Here is an 18,693-nt window from a genome sequence, read left to right on the forward strand (position 1 = left end):
AGAGAGAAAGAAGGAAAGCTGCATCTCTTTGGTCCAGACTGATGTGGGCTGCAGGACAACATCACAGGCAGCAGGCCTTTCCCTCAACACACACACTTCTGCCCTCTCCAGCAGAATTCCCTCCAGCCTTTTCTACAGGGGATGTTAACATCAGGAGAGCCCACCTGGCCAGGTATTTTGTGCAAACTCTTTGGAAATAATGCTGTTTTTGAAAATTCAGTTGAGAGAACGGCAGGGGAACAAAAATCCCCAAACCAAAAAGAATCAAACAAAACTCCAGCAAACTGTCTCTGCAAAACTCTGCTGCATCCACCTGAGCTCTCAGAGCACCTGAGATAGAGCAGGCAGCCCTGAGCAAGGAGGGGGTGGGAGAGATTGTCCCAGCCAGAGACCCATGTCATTGCTTCCTCCCTGTGTTTGACCCTGGCTCTCCACCTTCCACTGAAATCCTCCAGAGCCAGGGGCGTTTCTGGAGTGTGATTCCTCTAATACCTACAGGTTGTGCTCACTACAGAAGCATGTCCTGACAGCAACCAGCATCTTCACAGTCTATGTAACATCCTGCTGCCCACCATCCTCTGTGCTCCCTTCCTGCCTCTCTGGTAACACCAAGCATCACATCCCTGGTGAAGGGCACTGTGAGCAGACACTCAGCTCAAAGGCTCAAGAGTGGCACATTCCCACTCTCCCTCCCACCCCTAAAAAGAAAACAGGCACACAGATATTTGCATGGATTACAAAGTACATGGCACCCATGAAGTTGTTTTCTTTTTTTTTTTTTTCTCTCTCCTTGTAAACAAATCCCAACCTTCCATTGCTCTTGGATCCACAGCCCATGATCATTTTTGGGTTGGCCAACCTTGCAGCAGGCACCACGCATGAACTGAGCATCATTCCCTAGCAGAGGAGTTGAAATCTGGGCAAAGTGCTCTGTGCCTTTGACTCTCAGAACAAACAAATGGAAACCACAGCAAATGGGAAGGAAAGGGAAAAAGGGAACGACCCATGAATTTCTCTGGATTGCACTGACACACAGGGAAAATAAAATTCACATAGAGCACACTCTTGCAGGTGATCCAGACACTGTCATGTAAGCAATCAAAGAGATAACCACAACAGAAGGAAAATCAAAGGATAAAAATTTACCCAAATCAACCCCCAAAATGGCATGAGCTAAGACATCTCAGAACTGCTGGGGTTTATCCATTAGGATCACTCATGCTTTCAGCCCCAGTGAAATAAAACCATTATGCAATAACTTTTCTATTATCTTTTCTTCTCCCCCCAAAACGCAAGCAATCCCAGCAACAGTTTGTGGACCACTTTTCTGGTTGTGTTTACCATCCATGCATATAACCCCCCCACCATAACACCACCAGTCACAAGGTCTGATCACATCCTTTTTTCCAACAAAAAACAGAATAGGGAAGGAGAAGAGGTGGAAAAAAAAAGGGAGAAAATAGAGAGAAAAAAGCAAAGAAAATTAAGTAAACCCTCCCCCAAAAAAACCACCAAACCAAACCCATTTCCCTTTTTTTTTTTTTTTTTTTTAAGACCACAAAAGTGAGCAAACCAGACCCAGAGAATAAAAACCAGAATAACCAAAAGGAGAAAACGAGAGAGATTACAGGGAGAGGGAGAACAAACAGAAAACCGAACACTAACAACCCAAAATAAAAGAGAAATAAGAACTAACCAGCTGAGTTGGGAGTTGAGGGTGAGTTGGCCTGGCTTCCATGGGCTGACACGTTGGTAGCCGTGACAGCTGTTTTGGCAGCATAAATATTGGCTTCCTCTTGAAATTTACCTATGTTCTTCTTGTACCGGATTCTCTTATTTCCAAACCAGTTTGATACCTAGAGTGAGTTCAAGAGAAGACAAGGACGTTAAGGTTTCAGCTCTGCCAAATGCACCTGGGTGAGGAAGGTGGATTAGTTCAGGTAAAGCAAGCAGTACAGGTTCTTTCCCCCCACCAGTTTTCCTAGCACCTTCCACCGGCGTGTGCCACACCAAACCCAGGAATGCTGATGGGAGCCCTTGGGAGCACTGGGTTCGTGTGGATGGTTCTGCTATAGATGGGATGCTCCACAGGAACCACTAGACTCACCATACAAAAATCTTAAAAGGGATTTAAAAAAACATTAAAAAGTCAAATGAACCCGAAACTGTACAACTTGAGAACAGGTATGAATCATTTGTATTTGCCTCCTCCTCGGTATCCCTTTGATGGGATAGATACCCTGATTACCAGCATAGCTTTGAGGGAGAACACTCAGAGAATTAACTGGGGCCTGGCTGACATACAAAATTGCCTCAGTACCATCAAAGCTCTCTTTTGATCCATCTGAGGGGAATAGGGACACAAAGCCAGAAGTGGATGCTCTTTGTCTGGATAAGCTCGGCTTTGCAAAGTTTAGCATGAGCCACTGCATGAGCCAGGCACTTCAGGGGAAGGATGGAGAAGGAACACAGGACTTGTCCTAAAACCTAACTTTGATCCCAGGAAAGAAGTGTGTGCTTTGGGAAGGGGTGGAAGATATTTCCACTGTGTTTGCCCAGAGATGTGCGGATTATATTCCTGTTCACTCGTGGGCACTATCTCAGGCTGAACTGTTTCAGAGAAGACATGGCAAAGATACAACCCTACAGCTTGAGAAGCAGCTGACAGCTTTTTCTTCATCAGCACACAGAGAACCAGGGTAATGTCTTCCTATGTGCAAGTCTCTAAACAGAAGACAACTTCCAGCCGCTATGGACTTTGAGAGAGCTTATCAGGATAAAGGAAATGGGCAAATGAGGAGGATGCTGCAGCTCTCCAGAAAAGCTCCAACACTCCTAGAATTGCTTGGAGCTGCAATCTTGAGCTGGCAAGACCAACCCCTTTGGTGAGATTCCAAGGACATTCTCCCTTTGCTTGCTGGTGAGTGAGCACATCAGTGCTCCCTCTTCCAAATGAACTGAGCAAGCACCAAAGACGCAGAAGACAATAGCGGATGTTCATCCTTTTAAGCCCGTGATTTTTTCCTTATCTTAGGGAAATGGCTTGGGCTTGGGTGTTGATAACTGAAACCCATGTGATAACTGAAATCCTGTGCTGCTTTCTGTCTGCAGCGCTATTAGAGCATTCAGCAGCCTCCACACAGAAGTGGCTTCATCCACCAATTTAATGGCAAATGAGCTACAGGTATCCAACCCTGCAGTGAAGGAAAGAGAAAAAAATATAACCTGCAGAGACTCAGATCAGCACCCAGATCAGATCTGGGAGCAGACATTTTGATGGCACCACCAGGAGCTGGTGCTGTTGGCAAGGAGCTCCGTTCCACCTCTTGGTCCAGCTTTCTCACTGATGACAAAGTGCTCCTTCATGATCTTTCCACATGCACACCTCCTCATGACTGCTCTTCTGGCTTCACATCCTGGGTGAACTCTGAGCACCACAGGGCACGAAGTTGGAATATACAGCTACCACAACCTATCTGCATTTTAAAATCTATGAAGGACCTGCCTGATCTGGTCAGATTCTGAGTTCAGATCTACTCTGCTCATGACCTGCACACATCCATGGGACCTCTGTTCCCACTCGGCCTCAGCAAAACAGATCTGGAAGTGTGTTTGTTTCTGCCTTATTTGGATGAAGAAGGGAGGCAGATCCTAGAGACAGGCACCAAGCAGCCTCGATACAACACGCTCAAAAACACCTCCTTAGGCGCAGCATTCCTCCTGGGCATTTTGTCTTTGCAAAGGAGAAGCTGTAAGTGTGAACAGATGAATTAGAAGTGAGAGGGGAAGCACTGGGACAGATGGAGCTTTACTTAAGCCAGTATGTGCTGTCTCCTGTAGGTAACTCTGGGAAGAAGCAAGGTTTGGGTCTTGCAGCCCAGGGGAGGCAACTGGAGTCACTCAGCAGGCACTCAGCACGGTGATGACACCTACCCCTGGATGCTGCTGCTCCTGCTGAAGGCACACACTCTCTCCCACAAGGACACCAGATGCTACTGCTCTCTGCAGTTTACTCAAGTGACGAGCAGGCACGTGCCTGGGGCTGGGAAGCAGCCCAAATTAGGGAATGCCACAGGAGCCTAGAGGGGCTGCTAAGCTCACGTGAGAACAAGCCCAGCGCAGGCCACAAAGACTGGCTCTCAGTCACATAGCCTGCTCCAAAAAGAGAGGAAATAAAGAAGGGCAGGACTGAGCATTGTATGGCTGAACATGTCAAGGGCTGACGGCGCTCCTCACAAATCACAGCAGCTCTCAGGTCAAAGCTACAGACTCCAGGAACTATGTGGCTTCCTTGAACATATGGAAATAATTCATTTTGTCTTTACTAACCACCACGTTCTGAGGAATGTGCAAGCCAGGGAGATGTAATGTTCTGCAGCATGAGGGTAATAACTGAGGGAAATGACCCTGAGAAATCCCACCCTCACTGAGCACAAACTGTAACAGTTAGACCCAGGTCCTTCCCACCAGGACTTGTCCATTCTATCATACCAAGCAAAACCTGCACAACTCTTCCTACTGCTTTTAATGCCTTGAAGAAAGGACTTTCAAATCAAACAAGCTCTTTGCAGGCCAGGCCAGCACTAATTCCTTGAGGAGACTTTGCCCCTCTGGGTGCTGCCACATCATTTCTGTGCTGTCAACACCTTGGCTGCACACATAGCCATTGTTCCATCGAGCCTTCGTACCTCCTAAATCCCCTCTCAGACTTTCCTTTTCCATCCATGGCTTCAATCTGCAAGTGCCATCTGCGCTTCCACCCACTCTCCCTAACTTGCACTAAGCTGATTTAATAATTAAATGCTCAACACTGGACATGGCTGACTGGTCTGAAGTCTGGAATACCCTTCCCCATGCTGAGGTTTCCCACTAGTCCAGGCTTTGAGCTCTCTCACCTGTGAGACTGTGATGCCACATTTCTTGGCTAGCTCTTCTTTGGCTTCCTCACTGGGATAGGGGTTGCTGAGATGGGAATAGAAATACTCATTCAGGATTTCTGTGGCTTGCTTGTTGAAGTTTCGTCTCTTCCGCCTTCACGTGAAGAAAGAATGGGGGGAAAACAAAAGGAAAAGGAAAGGGAATGAGCACCACGGATCCAAAAATAGAATGCAATTTTAGATACTCTTTGATTTTCCCACTTTCCTCCCTCCCCCTTCTGCTTCTCTGAGCACAGAGTGCAAGACTCATGGCCGGGAGCTTCTTATCTGTCCCTTGCTGGTGAGTGCTCTCTCAGCACCTTTCAAAGCAAGCGAGTGTCCACCTCAAATTTATCACTGTATCCTCCAGCTCACAGCAGAGTCTGAAAAGTGGCATCCAGCTCCTCCACCTGGGAAGGTGACTCCTGACACCCGGCTGTCATGGCCAAAGACATCAGTGCTACTCTGCAAAGCTCTGTGCTGAGGAAGCAGAGCTGGATATATCCTGGGGGAAGCATGTTCCATTCACACCTAGGCATTTTTACCTGTCTGCCATCTCTTTCCTTGTACCCCTGGTGTAGCTGCCTCTCCTCCCCACTGCAAGCTACAGCCCAAGCTGCATTCCGCACCCAACCAGCTTGGGAAATGAAATAATTTTACAGCAATCTGAAAATCTGGGACAATAAAAACAGTGGGAAAACAGTGGGAATCTAGGGGGGGACAGGATGGCCTGGAGGATAAACTTTCATCCCTAACTGGAGTGCACGTTTTCACCGCAGAGGCTTGTTGCAATATGCCACAGCATTTCCTTCTGCAACAGCAAAACCAGGACGTGCAATTCTCAAGGTACAGCTGGGAGCCTCACCGATGGATGGTTTGAATTGCAGTCCCCTCCCCTGCTGAGCCACAGACAACTAAAGGATAAAGAAGGCAAAAACACCCCTCTGGCTCAAGACACAGCCCTTCAGCTGGCCCTCAGAACCAGCACACCTGGCCGAGAAGCCTCCCGGACCCGCAGGACACTGCGGAAGGGTTTGGTGCGGGGCGGACTCACCGCGCATCCAGAAACCGCGAGCGCAGGATCATGACGGCTTCACACGTGCTCTGCTTCAGCTGCATCTGGATGGAGCTGAACTTGCGGTGGATGATGCTCACCATCCGCTCGATCTCCTTGGGTGAGATGGGCCGGGTCCGGCTCTGCTCGCGCAGCAGGTTCATCACGTGCGTGGTGAACTCGTTGCACGCCTGGGATGGCAGGAAAAGCAAAAGAAACCCCAGGATGGGAAGGTCATTCGGCGGCGTCGAGGACAGGGCAGAGGCAGCGTGGCTATGGAAGTGCAAGCCTCGCTGGCTGGGGCTTTTCAGAGCAGGCTCAGAGCAAGAACGTGCTGGGGCTCAGGGACGATGCCTTAAGATTACAGCTTTTGTGTTTTTCATATCCTGTACTGCATTACTGCATAACTCTAATATAGAGTCTCAGTTCTAACTCTCTTCACATTTTGGTCAGACAAAACAATCCTTCTAATGCCTGAGATCCAAGGACACCGTACAGCCTCAGGCCCCAAAAAGTATACACATAAGTGAATTGGAGAGGAGCAAACTGGCAGTATATGACTTCATTACCTGAAGCTGTGTCTGGAGAATTAATCCCTGATATGCAAATAGACCAAACTTGTATCTGTCTGAAAAACTCATGACCATTATCCTTTTTGGGTGTAGCCCCTTTGTGTGCCCTTAACGTACCTGAAGGCCCTTCATTAAATATATCCACTTTTATCCTTTTACCTTTGTCTGGCCTCTGTTTCTAGCTAAGCCCGAAACAGGCACCAGGGAGAGAGAAATTTCCCTGCTCTGCCAAGCACGGGGCATGAGAGGCTCCCAACAAACATGCTGGGAAAGACAGGAGCCAATTTCTTTACTCTTGGGGGATCATGGATGGAGCTGGGGTAGATGAAGCCCTAGGATTCATGCAAAGCATGAAGAAGTCCCAGCTACTGTTTTCCTGGTTGTGACTGGAGGAGCTGTAGACCTAAATGAGGAGGAGCATGAACCTTTTGACCCACTGCCCCACCATGTGTCCTGCAGAGCCCCTAGTACTTCACAGAAGCAGCTCCCAGAGAGACATGGCCCTGCTCTGTGCTCTTGGCACATCAGGAAAGAAGTAAATAAGGATAATAATTAAAGCCTGAGCGAGGCAGGAGCCCTGACAAATAAGGGCAAGCAGGTAACAATCCCAATTAGTTTGCTGCTGGCACAGCACTGTCTGGCTGCTCCTGCTGTCCCCATGCTGTGCTGTGAGGACAGAGCAGCGAGAGGAACCAGGGGACAAGGGAAGGATTTTGAGGCCAGATCAAGCCCCCTTCACTTCCTTCTCCTTCATCCCCACGAGCACCTCATTGGCATGATGGGATCCTCTGATTCCCAGAACCAAGCACCACAAACCAGGGGCAGCACCTGGACAGTGATGGCTGGAGAAGCCTTTGGTGCTCCTGGGGTGTGGGTGGCTGCTCTGTGGACAGTGTCTGCAGCTCCCACCCCATGATGGGGAAAAAGGGGCTGGCAGGGGAAAGAAACACTGCATTTGTGGACTGGTGACACGGGCTTGACTTGCTGTGTCTTACCCCACCCTTCCAAGCTGAATTCCCACCATGGCTCAGACTCAACAAGGAGATATCCCCAAGGCCAGCAGAGCCCCTCCAACTGCCCATCCCCAGCTCCAGCTGCTGACTCCCATCTCCCAGGGTGAGTGTGGCAATCAGAGCTCTCAGACAGACATCTCATTGCTCCCAGACACCCCAGCAGTTTCAGATCACCTCCTCTTGGCATGAAATAAAAAGCATTAAAGGCAAAATCACCATTGCGTGCCATGCTGACCCAGCAGCAGCCAGACTGAGCACCCAGGGGCTGAGCTCCCAACAGCTGGATTGGAGAGAGCGGGAAGGAAGTGGAAAAGCCCTGAGCCCTGGTGTTGCAGGACTGTGGGCGTTAGTACCAGAGATGTGGACCTGCACAGTCACTTGCAAAGCCACTCAGTGGCAAAAAAAAGGGAAAAAAATCCCTGTCAGTGGGTTGTGAGAAGGAAAGATGTGGCCCATCCCATCCTCTGGGCCTGGCTAAAGGCTTGTCTCACCTGGGTGTCTCTTCGAGGAGCAAAAGCGAAGCAAAAACAGGATCAGAACATCAAACAAACAAAACTCCTGCCCAAGGGGAGGCAGAAGCAGAAGGTCCTTCCCTGAAGCCTGTCCCAAGGGCCTCTCCTTGGGCTTGGGTAGCAGAGGACATGAGGCCTCCCTACCCCTCTTCAACCTGAAAGTGCTCTCCACTCCCACCCACGTGGGATGGCTGAGGCTCCTCTCTGCCTCAAGAGAGTGACAGCAAGGGCTGAGGAGAGCCACCAAGGGTCATCCTTCCAACCAGCCCTCTGCCTGCTCCCTGCCTGCCCTAAGGCTCTGCCAAAATGCCTCTTAAGGCATGACTGTGCTTGGCTGCTCCATTTCCAGAGCCCTGCCTGGCCACCCTGACTCCAGCTCTAACCCTAGGGCACCCTTCCCTCAGCTTGGCCAACGTGGCCATGGGGGTGAGACATCCCTCAGCACCACCACACATCCAGTTAGCCAGGTAAAATGGAGGCTTTTACTGGCTCTAAACCAGAGATTTGAAAGCCCACCTGGCCCCTGGCAGTGGAGCTTGTCCTGCACCCAAAGAGGTGATGCCTTCTCGCTCAAATCCATAAACCATAACCTTGGGGTAGAAACCACAAGGGCAAGGTGCACAACAGCCAAGAGAGGTCTGCAAAACATCTGGAAGCACTTGAAAGGAACAGGTTTAGAGAGTTGACCTGCAAAGCTCTCCATGAAATTGTCAGTGTTACCAATAGCTGTGTTCATGACCCAAGTTGTTTTTCTTCTTTTTTTTTAAGAGTAATTTACTACAAGAAAAAAATTTTTTTTTTTCCCCGTGGAAAAAGAGCTTTTCAAGCAGAAGACATATTCAAGGAAGATTCTGATTCAAGACTTTCTTGTACAGTTGCCATCACTGAGGACAGCATGTTTTCCTTCACAGGGCCAATTCTAGGTAAGATATCAGGGCAGGACTGAAAAGTGAAAATCCAAGGGGCAACCCATGCCAAGACTATTCTCACGCCACATCCCAGCATAGAACCCCAAGCCTCCCAACCCTAAAAAGCATCACGTTCCCACCGCAACACCCAGTGCCATTTGCCCACACACTGCTAACAACAGATGTCAGTAGTGATCCAGGCTGTGCCGGCAGCAATCCCGCTCTGCCCCCACCAGCCCACGAAGGAGCAGCACCATGAAGGAGCCTGTTACCTGCTCGTACTTCTCCAGCTCCGTGTGGTAGATCTGTCGGATCTGGGAGAGTTTGGCTCTGTAGTCAGAGTGCTCCACTGAGTTGTCGGAGCCGGCTCCTCCGGACGCGGCGGCGGCGGCGGCAGCGGCGGCCGAGCCCCCTCCTTTTTCGGGGCCCGCCACCCCCTCGGCCAGGAGCATGTTGTCTAACCTCATCAGCTGGGGGTCCGTGGGCTCCTCCTCCTGTGCCCCCCGGATGCTCAGCACTGCAGGAGACACAATGGGGAGAGGAAAGCCTGAGTCACACCTGGGGCTTAAATCAGGGAAGCTCATCCTGATGCCTTAAGTTTTCGCTTTCGTATTTTCCATATTGTACTCCCTTAGTGCGTGGCTCTGAAATTCACAGAAAGTGTCAGCAAGTTCTCCTCACAGCTCAGTCACACAAAACAATCCTTTTCCAGCCCCACAACCAAGGACACCTCTGCAGCTTCAAGCCCAAAAAGTACAAACAGCAGAGAATTGAGGAGAGCAATCTGGGAGGATGGGACTGCAGAACCTGGAGCTGGAATTGGACAATTAACCCCAATATGGACATGGACCAAAACTTGTAAAAAACTCGTGACCAGGATCCATCTTGGGCAGAGCCATGACCAGGCTCTTATATTGTCCAAGGTGAATCCTCTGAAGGCCTCTTAATAAATCCCTACTTTATTCCTTTAACACTGTCTAGTCTCTTTTCCAGGTCAGCCTCTCTAGGCATCAATCCCAAGTTGGACTGACCCTGTCAGTAGGGGTTTTCTTCCTTCCCAACCAGATTCCCAACAGGCATCCTGAATGCTCCAAGTACTCATCACCAAGCTTGGCTTCACTCATCACTACTTGGCTTCCAGGGGCACTCCAGCTCCCTGCTCCTCTCCCTACATCTTTCCCTGCAGGACAGAAGTAGGGCAGAACTGGCAGTGAGCTCACCACAGAGCTAACCCAGAAAGCCACACTTTCTGCTCGAACAAGCAGCAAAACTCCCGAGCAACAGCAACCAAAAAAACAAATAAATGTACCCATGCTTTCTGCTGGAAGTGATAGGGACCATATCCTGACTCAAGCATGGGATGGGAAGTTGGAGATCTCCAGCCCTGATCTCATCTCGCTCAGGGGTCCTCTCATGTCGCCCAACATGTCATTTACATCAACCCCAGATGGCAGAGAAAGACGCACAGAGCCCAGGGCAACTGTGCCTTTGCTTCCACATCTTGAAATACAGACTGTGGAGAGGGCCTGAGGTCCATGCTTTTAGCCATGCACTGGGAACATGAGCAAAAAAAAAATGTATGAAATAAATTTTATTCTTGGAAAAATGCCTTTTCTTTAAGAATCCAGTTGTTCCACTGATGTCTTTACCACGCTGAGAAAAGGAGCAACAATGAATTAATCCTCACAGAGTGACTTTTCAAAAAGAGAATCTTCCTCCCATCTTTGTGCTCCCTGCTTAAATTACTGCTCCAAGTAAAAGTTCTCCTGTGAGGGCTTTCCTGGAAAAACAGCATAGGAGCATCCCAATAGCCTGGGATGTCCCATGTCTGAAAAATGGAGGTGCCCTTTGTGTTCCCCTCGTGTCCCCCTCCATGATCTGGGTTTGAACACAGAATAATAATGTGAGATTTCCAAACGCACAGCTGCATAATAAACGACATAAATAAAATAAATTCTTGATGAGCGAATAAAAAAAAGGCATTTCCTAAAGGAAAACAATCGTATTTCCCCATCTCATCTGGCACAGGGGCTCTGAGCACATGCACCACCTCATGAGCACATGCTCTTTGCACATCCAGAGTTGGGGAAATGTTGTGTGTGTTTTGATAAAGCTGTGCCTGCTGACACCCGAGATGAATTTGACCCCCTCCCAATTCACAGCACAAGCAAGAGCAAGTCATTATTCGTGTCATTTAAAATAAAAAAAGTAGTGGAAGATCTGTTAGCAACAAGAAATAAAATCAGAGCAGCTAAAAAACCACTGGGTATGGTCTTCCCCTCTCTGCAATAAGTTAAAGATATGGCTATTACCAGTATAAAATTGAAGTAAAAGACCCTGTTGAGAGGTTTGGTTAAGACTAAAAAGAGCTTTTTAAGAAAGCCTCAAAGCCTACAGAAATTACTATTTTCAGGACATTTCACTCATTCATTGAATTTTATTTTATTCATGCATTCGGATCAGTTATTCATTCATGCATTTATTGGCATTTTTCGTTATTAAAATATGCACTGTCAACAAAGGTGGGAAGGTGGGCAGAAAAAAGCCTAAGAACAGTAAAACTGGAACTAATAATAAATAATTCCACCCTAGGGAGGATCATTTCCATGTGGAGGAACGAGGGCAGAGCGCCAAACTTGAAGCTGAGCCCTCAGGAGACAGGACCAGCATCTCTCCCTCCACAGGAGGCTTCCCATGGCACCCAGCCATGATAAATAGATCCAAGGGGAGAGGACAGATTTCATCAAGAAAATGGTTTGGGGTCTATGGTCCATAAACTGAAATATGAGGCAAAAGTAGCCAAATCCCTTAAAAAAGAGAAGAGGAAAGTTGACAGGATGCAGCAGGGAGAGAGACTTGCTGTGAAAATAAAGAGAACAAATTCCTATTCTTCCAGGACAAAAAAAAAAAAAAAAAGAATAAAAATCAGTCAATTAAATCAGATCAAAAGCCCAAATACAAAAGGAAAGCAACACAGGTTAAAAATAAAAAAAAATATTGAAAAAAAGCTCAAATAAACAAATCAAAAGCAGAGTTGCCAAAACAGGCGCATCTGGATTTCAAAAGGGAAATATTTTTAGATTAAAAATCTCAGGAATCATTGACCTGACAGGTAGGCACGAGTGATTAATTAGTTTATGTTTAGAGAGCTGCTTTCTGATGAAAAGTGCTGTGTATTCCTGGGAGCTTTGTTCCTGTGCCACATGCACAGACCAGCACCCAATGGAGGAGATGTGTCCCCCACAGCAGAGACCTGAACCCAGCCTGGGCTTGGCTGCTCACTCAGAATAAAGCCTGGGAGTAAATAAATGGAAAGGCCCGTGTGTCTAAGCAGGACTGATGCTGCTTATTTAGCCCTGAAAGGCTGTGCTCAGCCAAGGAGAAGACAAAATGATTATTTAAAAGATCCTTTTTTATCTTCCCAGTGCTGGACCCAGCTCTGGCACACCTCCTGCCAGCATGCCTGGGATGTTGGGCTCCTTGGCAGCTTCCACTCTCCAAACTGCCCCCTGTGCTGGGATGAGGCTCTGCTGGCTGGGGGGGCTTGGGATGGGCTTGGCAGCACCCAACCCGGGCAGCTGATGGCAAAAGAACCCTGCTCCCCACCAAATTAAAACAGAATAAATGAAGCAGAATGATCCTCAGTGGTCCAAGGGGCTACAGGCATCTAGGCACCCAGGCATCCTCAGGACCCCCCATTTGCTGCTCCTGATTAGAGAAAGGGGGAAAAAAAGGAAGAACAAAAAGAAGATAGTGACTGGCAGCTGGGGGAGAGGAAAATTCCTTCAAGACTTTCTGTCCTTGGCTGCTTTCCTGCTGCCCCCGGAGCAGTGGTGCCTGCCACTAGATGGTGCTCAGCCCTCGCCCAGGTCCCCTGCTGATCAAAATGCGTTTTTAGATGTAAATACACACACACACACATATATATATATTAGTATTTTTGTGTGTATGTGTGTGTGTGTGTGTGTATGTTATATACGTGGGTGTGTTTTAAAGTAAACCCAAGGCAGGTGCCCTGTCCCCAGCCCAGCTCAAACGTGGCTGTCACAGTCTCACCATCCCTGACAGCAGCAGTGGGAGCACCTGAGGACCATGGAGCCACCAGCCTGCGCTCCAGGCCACCAGGCATGGTCCATTTCCAGTCATTCCTGGAAAATGACTCCCAGCTCCCACACTGCTCCTTCTCCCTTCTTGAGGAAGGGATCACAGCCACAGAGTTCAGAGGACAGCACAGGCTCTGTGGAGCAGCTGCAGTGCAGGATATGGGAAGTGCTGGCACGACTGACCTCAGAGAAGCAGGTGAGAAGACAAAGCCAGAAACAGCTCCTTGGCTCTTTGCCTGCCCTGCAATTCAGGGACACGGGATGGAAAGTGCCTTGAGCCACCAAAGCTTCCAGATGCTCCAAGATGCTCCCTGCAACATCTCTGAAGGAGCACCTGCAAAGCAGCCAGCTCCATGCTCACATGAGATGAGGAACCAGCACCCCACATGTCCCCACAGCCTGGCACCTGTGCCTGGTGTCCCCCCAGGTCACGCAATCTGAGTTACAGCCAGGGTGGGGGGCACGAGGCAGGAGAAAGAGCCCTTGCCAGACACCTTTGGAACAAACATCGCTCTGGGGCTGTCAAGACACCTAAGAAATCCACAAAGGAGGGTACCAGACTCCTCTGGTACTCCATGCCACCATCCCCTACTTTATTTACTCCATTTTTCTGGTAGCATTTTTCCAAAGGAATCTGAAAAGCACAGGAGCTGACCACACAGTTATCTCTCTTCTCCAAGGCCACGCCAAAATACTTCCACTTAGCAACCCTTTCCTCTTCACCCCTTCCAAACCCTCCAAATTAGAGGTGTGCAGGCAACAGAGACAGAACTACATCACAAAGGCAATCAAACATGCTGGTGGTGATGGTAGAAGCTAAGCAGGAGACTGTGCCTTTGCAGTGACAGCAGCAAAGGAGCTTCTAGCTCCATCTTTCTTCTAGAAAAGGAAATCTATCCTACTGTGGTCAGTGCCATCAAGCTGAGGAGATGTGGGAAGCAGGGCCAGACTCCATAGAGCCCCTCACAAGAGGATACAGGGTGTGGTGGTCAGATGCCAACATGATGCCAGCCCAGGTGGTGATGATGAAGGAAGTCCATCAGAAGTAGTCAAAAGCACGGTCCTGTGGAATTTCTGTGACTGCCTGGCTGATATTCCCTCTGATGGCATGAGCTGGCAGTTCCTCTGCAGCCCCGTTTACTGACACCACGAGCCAAAGGCATTAAAACAAACCCACCCTACAAAGGAACCCGCTGGGTGGTTTTAATGAGTCCGCAAGCAGTGCTCACCTTCCTGCCCCAGCTCGGCTGATTCTGGAGGGGTTTTATCCTGCTTGTTTCTGCCCATTCCCAACTTGCTGAACTGCCTTTCCAGGGGGACATTTTAAAGGAGAAGGAGATTTCAAGTAAATTATTGCAACTTATGGAAAATAATGTGCTACTTAGCATCGGAGACAAGCATCCTGGCAGGCAGAAATGGGAAGCAGCGCCGGAGCAGATGGGAGCAATTACGTTGTGATTTTCAGAAGGGTTTTCTTTCCTGCCTCCACTGTGCCTAAGATGTAATGGGAGGCGGGAACAACCCACCCAACAACGGAGTTTTGGGAGAGGCAGCCAGACAATTCCTCTTGTCAGGCTGTGAGGGGGCATCAAGTGTCACTATCTCATGGGGAAACCAGAGATGTCCACTGCTGGTGGAGCACTTCTGGCTCCTCTCTCTGCCCTCCCACACAGCCTCAAGTGGGTATGAGATGCCTCCTCCCCAGCCAAGGCACTCATCTTCCCCAGAAACACCCAACCCAGACTCCAAGGTGCAGCCCAAATCCTTCCCTGGAACAGTGGCTGCCCATGAGGAAGACGTGGCAGTTTCTCCCTGGAAACCCCAGAACTCCTGCACATGCCCGTGCAGCAAACAGCACAGCTTTGAAACACACCTGGGACATCAGTTCTCTTCCAGATTTTTGGGATTTAGCATCAGCAGCATTTGCTTGGGGAGACCCAGCTTCAGGAGTCGCACAAGCTCACTGGAAAATGTTGGGGTTTTTTAAATGTATTTTTTTACAGCTCCAGGTCTTAACAAAAGCCAGCAAGCATGGGGACAGCTGCAATGCCAGCAAATGCCTCTCCTAACAAAACCAGCAATGAGTCACCTTATTTTATGCCTATCTCAATATTCCCTGGAGCCTGAGACTACGTTTGTGAAGGCTGAGGATCAAAAGACTGAACTTGGGACAAGAATGCTCCCACCTGCCTCATGTTCGTGGACAATTACATGTTCAGGGACTGCATCTTCCTCATATTCGTAATGTGTAGTCACAACCAAGTCAGGAGAACTGGGGTTTACTTCCTCAGCTGATCCATGATGCCATAGGCTTGAGTTGCTCTTCCCAAACTTCCCCTGTGCAGAGGAGTTGCCAGACTCCATGCACCTACCTGAACTCTTGCTTTTTTTTCTCCTATCCAAGTGTATTTGCAGCCTACTTTCTTCTAAAACAGCAAATCCCCCAGAGCAAGGAAAACCCAGAGTCTTGGATCCCACCACAGAATCCTGGAATGGTTTAGGTTGGAAGAGATTTTACAGATCATCTCATTCCGACCCCCTGCTATGGGGAGGGACACCTTCCACTACTTCAGGTTGCTCCAAGCCCTGTGCCAGGGCCTCACCACCCTCACAGTGCTGCTCTCTTTAAACACAAAGTTGCCTTCAATATCCAATGCTTAGAAGAAATGAATTCCTAGAGCTTTGTGGAGGTTACTAAAGCATCCCTAGGAGGGTCTTCACAGTGCCTGGGGAAAGGCACACAGTGTCCACCTTAAATGGGAATTACAGTCTTCATAACAAAGGTGGAGCACTTCAATGTCAAGTAATCACAGGAGTTTTAAACCTTGGTTGAATATATTCACCATGTTGATGTAAAGGCACTGAGAAAATCACAGTCAAAAGGCAATCACCTATTTCCAACATAAATAGAAGCTGGAATTTCTAAATACACAGACACACGCCCTTCTAGGGAGCAGGAATTAAGAGAAGCTCTTTTTTTTTTTTCCTTACAATTGACATTATAGCTCCCCTCCTCACTTCAACCTTTCCAGAACTTACAAATGGATGAACAGATTTTTGCTCAAATTTTCCAAAACAGGCTGCCGTGAGATGAGGCATGGAAAAATTCAGCTGGCAAAATGGCTTTTTGTGCATCTACTTATTTTATTTATTTCCCAGCAAAAGGAGGAACTGTGTGAAACCGATGGGCCGTTTCTGTCACCAATTTTCACTGTCTAAAGCCATAAAATAAACCAAAAATCCCAGCAACAAATCAAGAGAGAGACTTGTACCCATAAGCACTGCAAAGCCACCCTGGATCATTGTAAACCCACCTCTTTTCCCAACACAGGAGTGTCCTTCAGGGCTCTTTGGAAACAAAGCAGAGAGATGCTTTTAAAGGTGGAGAAATGTTCCTGCAGTCCATAAAACTGTGATAAGATACTCCCACAGAGACAGGAGCAAGTCACATCAGTTCAGAGTAATGGTCCATGTAGTCCTAGAGGTCAGCTCCAGCCATGGCCAACAATCCCAAGTGGAGACTCAGCCAAGGCCAACAACAGAAGCATCAGATGCTCAGGGCAGCAGCACTTCCCCCAGATCCCTCCTACCCACCACCAGTTTGGAAACTTGCATCACAAGTCAAATTCAGATCAATCAAAAATGCTTCCTGAATCAAAAATGAAATCTCCTCCCACTTCATTTTAATTTCCCCTCTCTCTCTCTCTCTTGTTTAAATAAAAATTTGGGTCAATTTCAAACCAATTAAACTGCTTCAAAAATGTAACTTTGAAAAACAGCAACTTTCCATCTTTCTGGGGAGGAAGTGCCTAAATTATTTGCTGAATCCCACGTAAATTAAAAAAAAAAAAAAAAGGCCGCCTTATTTCCCTCAAACCTTAACTCTGGGGTGTAGGAAACAGGAGAAGGGAATTTATCACATGCCAAAAAGTTTCTCAGCTCCCAGCAGCAGCTCTCCATCACTTCAGGAGGATGCAGCTTGGATGTGCCACGGAAGCTGCAGAAGAGAGACACTTATTTCATAGTGCTGGCAAAGAGTCTGCACCAGTTTTCTCCTAACCCCATCCCAAATGCCAAATAAGTTGCCACAGCGAGCAAGGATCTGGCAGCAAAATGATCAAAAGATTTGGAAAATTATTACTAACATATTCTGTGGAAAAAATATTCCCCCTCCCCCCGAAACTGGACAATGATCTAAAATAGCTGAAGAAATAAAGTGCAATGTTGTTGTGATTTCTGAAAACCAGATTCTCTGCGAAATGCAGCTCCGTGGGGAAGCTGAACGAACACAGATGAGCTCGTCTTTCCAGTCCTTCCCTGCATCCTGCTCCTGCTGACCAGTTTAGCTCCTGGCCAGTAACTGAGCCTGGTATGGAAACTTCTGACACCAGCCCCACACGCCCAGTTATTGCTATGGTTGACTGGAGGCTCAAGTTTAAATAATTTCTGTTTTTCTCCTTGCAGTCCTGATGCCAAAACCCACGTTTCCTCATGGATGCTTTGCTGCAGGCTGGTGGGCTTGGGCAGCAGGGCTCCCCAGCTGGAATTTTCAAACTCATTTGGGGACAGATAGCACCTCTTGCAGCACACACCCATGGCTGAGCCCAGCGTTTAGCAGCAGAAAACAGGCTGAAAGTGCTTCCACACATTAAAGATAAGGCAACCAGAGCCTAACACCCCAGCAGTGGACAAACCACCTCCTCCCTCCTACTCACAGCAGTTTCAAGCCTGCCTCTGCCATGTCCCACAGGGCACAAACCCTCACAACTCCACCTAATTAAGCATATCTGCTTCTCCAGTAACATACTGCAAACAACCCAAAAAACCTCAGAGCCAAACTCTGGGCTCAGAGGGCTCAGTGCTGTCTCACTGGCCCACTCTGTCCTTGGTAGAGCATGGACAGAATTTGGCCATGCACAGGTCCCCTCCCCACCCCACTGAGCACCTCACAAATCCCCAGGCCAGGCTCATGGTCTGAGGAAGCAGGCTGATGCTGAGGAGCAATGCTGAAGCTGGCTGGAGAAATCCCACACTCTTATCCCACAAGGCACTTCTCCCTTTTCTAAGCAGGGCAGGATTAGTAGGCTCCAGTCAGAGCCCTGAATCATAATCAATCCCTTATCTGCATGGGCAAACCTAGGACATCCCAGTACAACATATAGGCTGGATATTAGGAAGAATTTTTTTTAATGCAAAGAATAATAAAGTACTGGAATGCTTTGCCTGGGGAGTCACCGTCCCCGGATGTGTTTAAAAAAAGTCTGGATGTGGCACTTGGTATCGTGGTTTAGTTGAAGTGTTAGGATGTGGGTTGGATTTGATGATCTTGGAGGTCTCTTCCAACCTGGTCATACTGGGATACTGTGATCTCAAACCCTCCAGCTGCAATGACCACACCTTAAGGGAGAATTGCTGCATGGCCATCTCCACCCAGCCTCCTCCACCCCACCACAGCTGGGACCATCTTCCAGCTGCTCAGAGCAGCAGAGGCAGAAGTAAAAAGAAAGCAGAGTGAGATTCATCACTGCTCTGCTGCTGGGCCAGATTTGAGCAGAAGATGAGACCCAACTCACTGACCACAGTCTGGCTTGGCTCAGGGAAGCAGCATAATCCAT

General features: G+C 48.4%; 1 protein-coding gene across 5 annotated transcripts in view; it reads right to left on the reverse strand.

Annotated features, from left to right (window-relative positions):
* The window catches only part of PBX1 (PBX homeobox 1), a 128,949-nt gene that overhangs the window by 18,548 nt on the left and 91,708 nt on the right, over positions 1 to 18,693 (reverse strand). For all 5 annotated transcript variants that reach the window (XM_062497155.1, XM_062497154.1, XM_062497153.1 and 2 more), the window contains exons 3-6: positions 9,248 to 9,492; positions 5,971 to 6,161; positions 4,896 to 5,031; positions 1,697 to 1,856 (exon numbers count right to left, since the gene is read on the reverse strand). In XM_062497155.1, coding sequence (XP_062353139.1) covers positions 1,697 to 1,856; positions 4,896 to 5,031; positions 5,971 to 6,161; positions 9,248 to 9,492 — 732 coding nt within the window. The remainder of the gene's footprint in view (positions 1 to 1,696; positions 1,857 to 4,895; positions 5,032 to 5,970; positions 6,162 to 9,247; positions 9,493 to 18,693) is intronic.

Source organism: Cinclus cinclus, chromosome 8 (genome assembly GCF_963662255.1).
Source record: "Cinclus cinclus chromosome 8, bCinCin1.1, whole genome shotgun sequence".
NCBI lineage: Eukaryota > Metazoa > Chordata > Aves > Passeriformes > Cinclidae > Cinclus > Cinclus cinclus.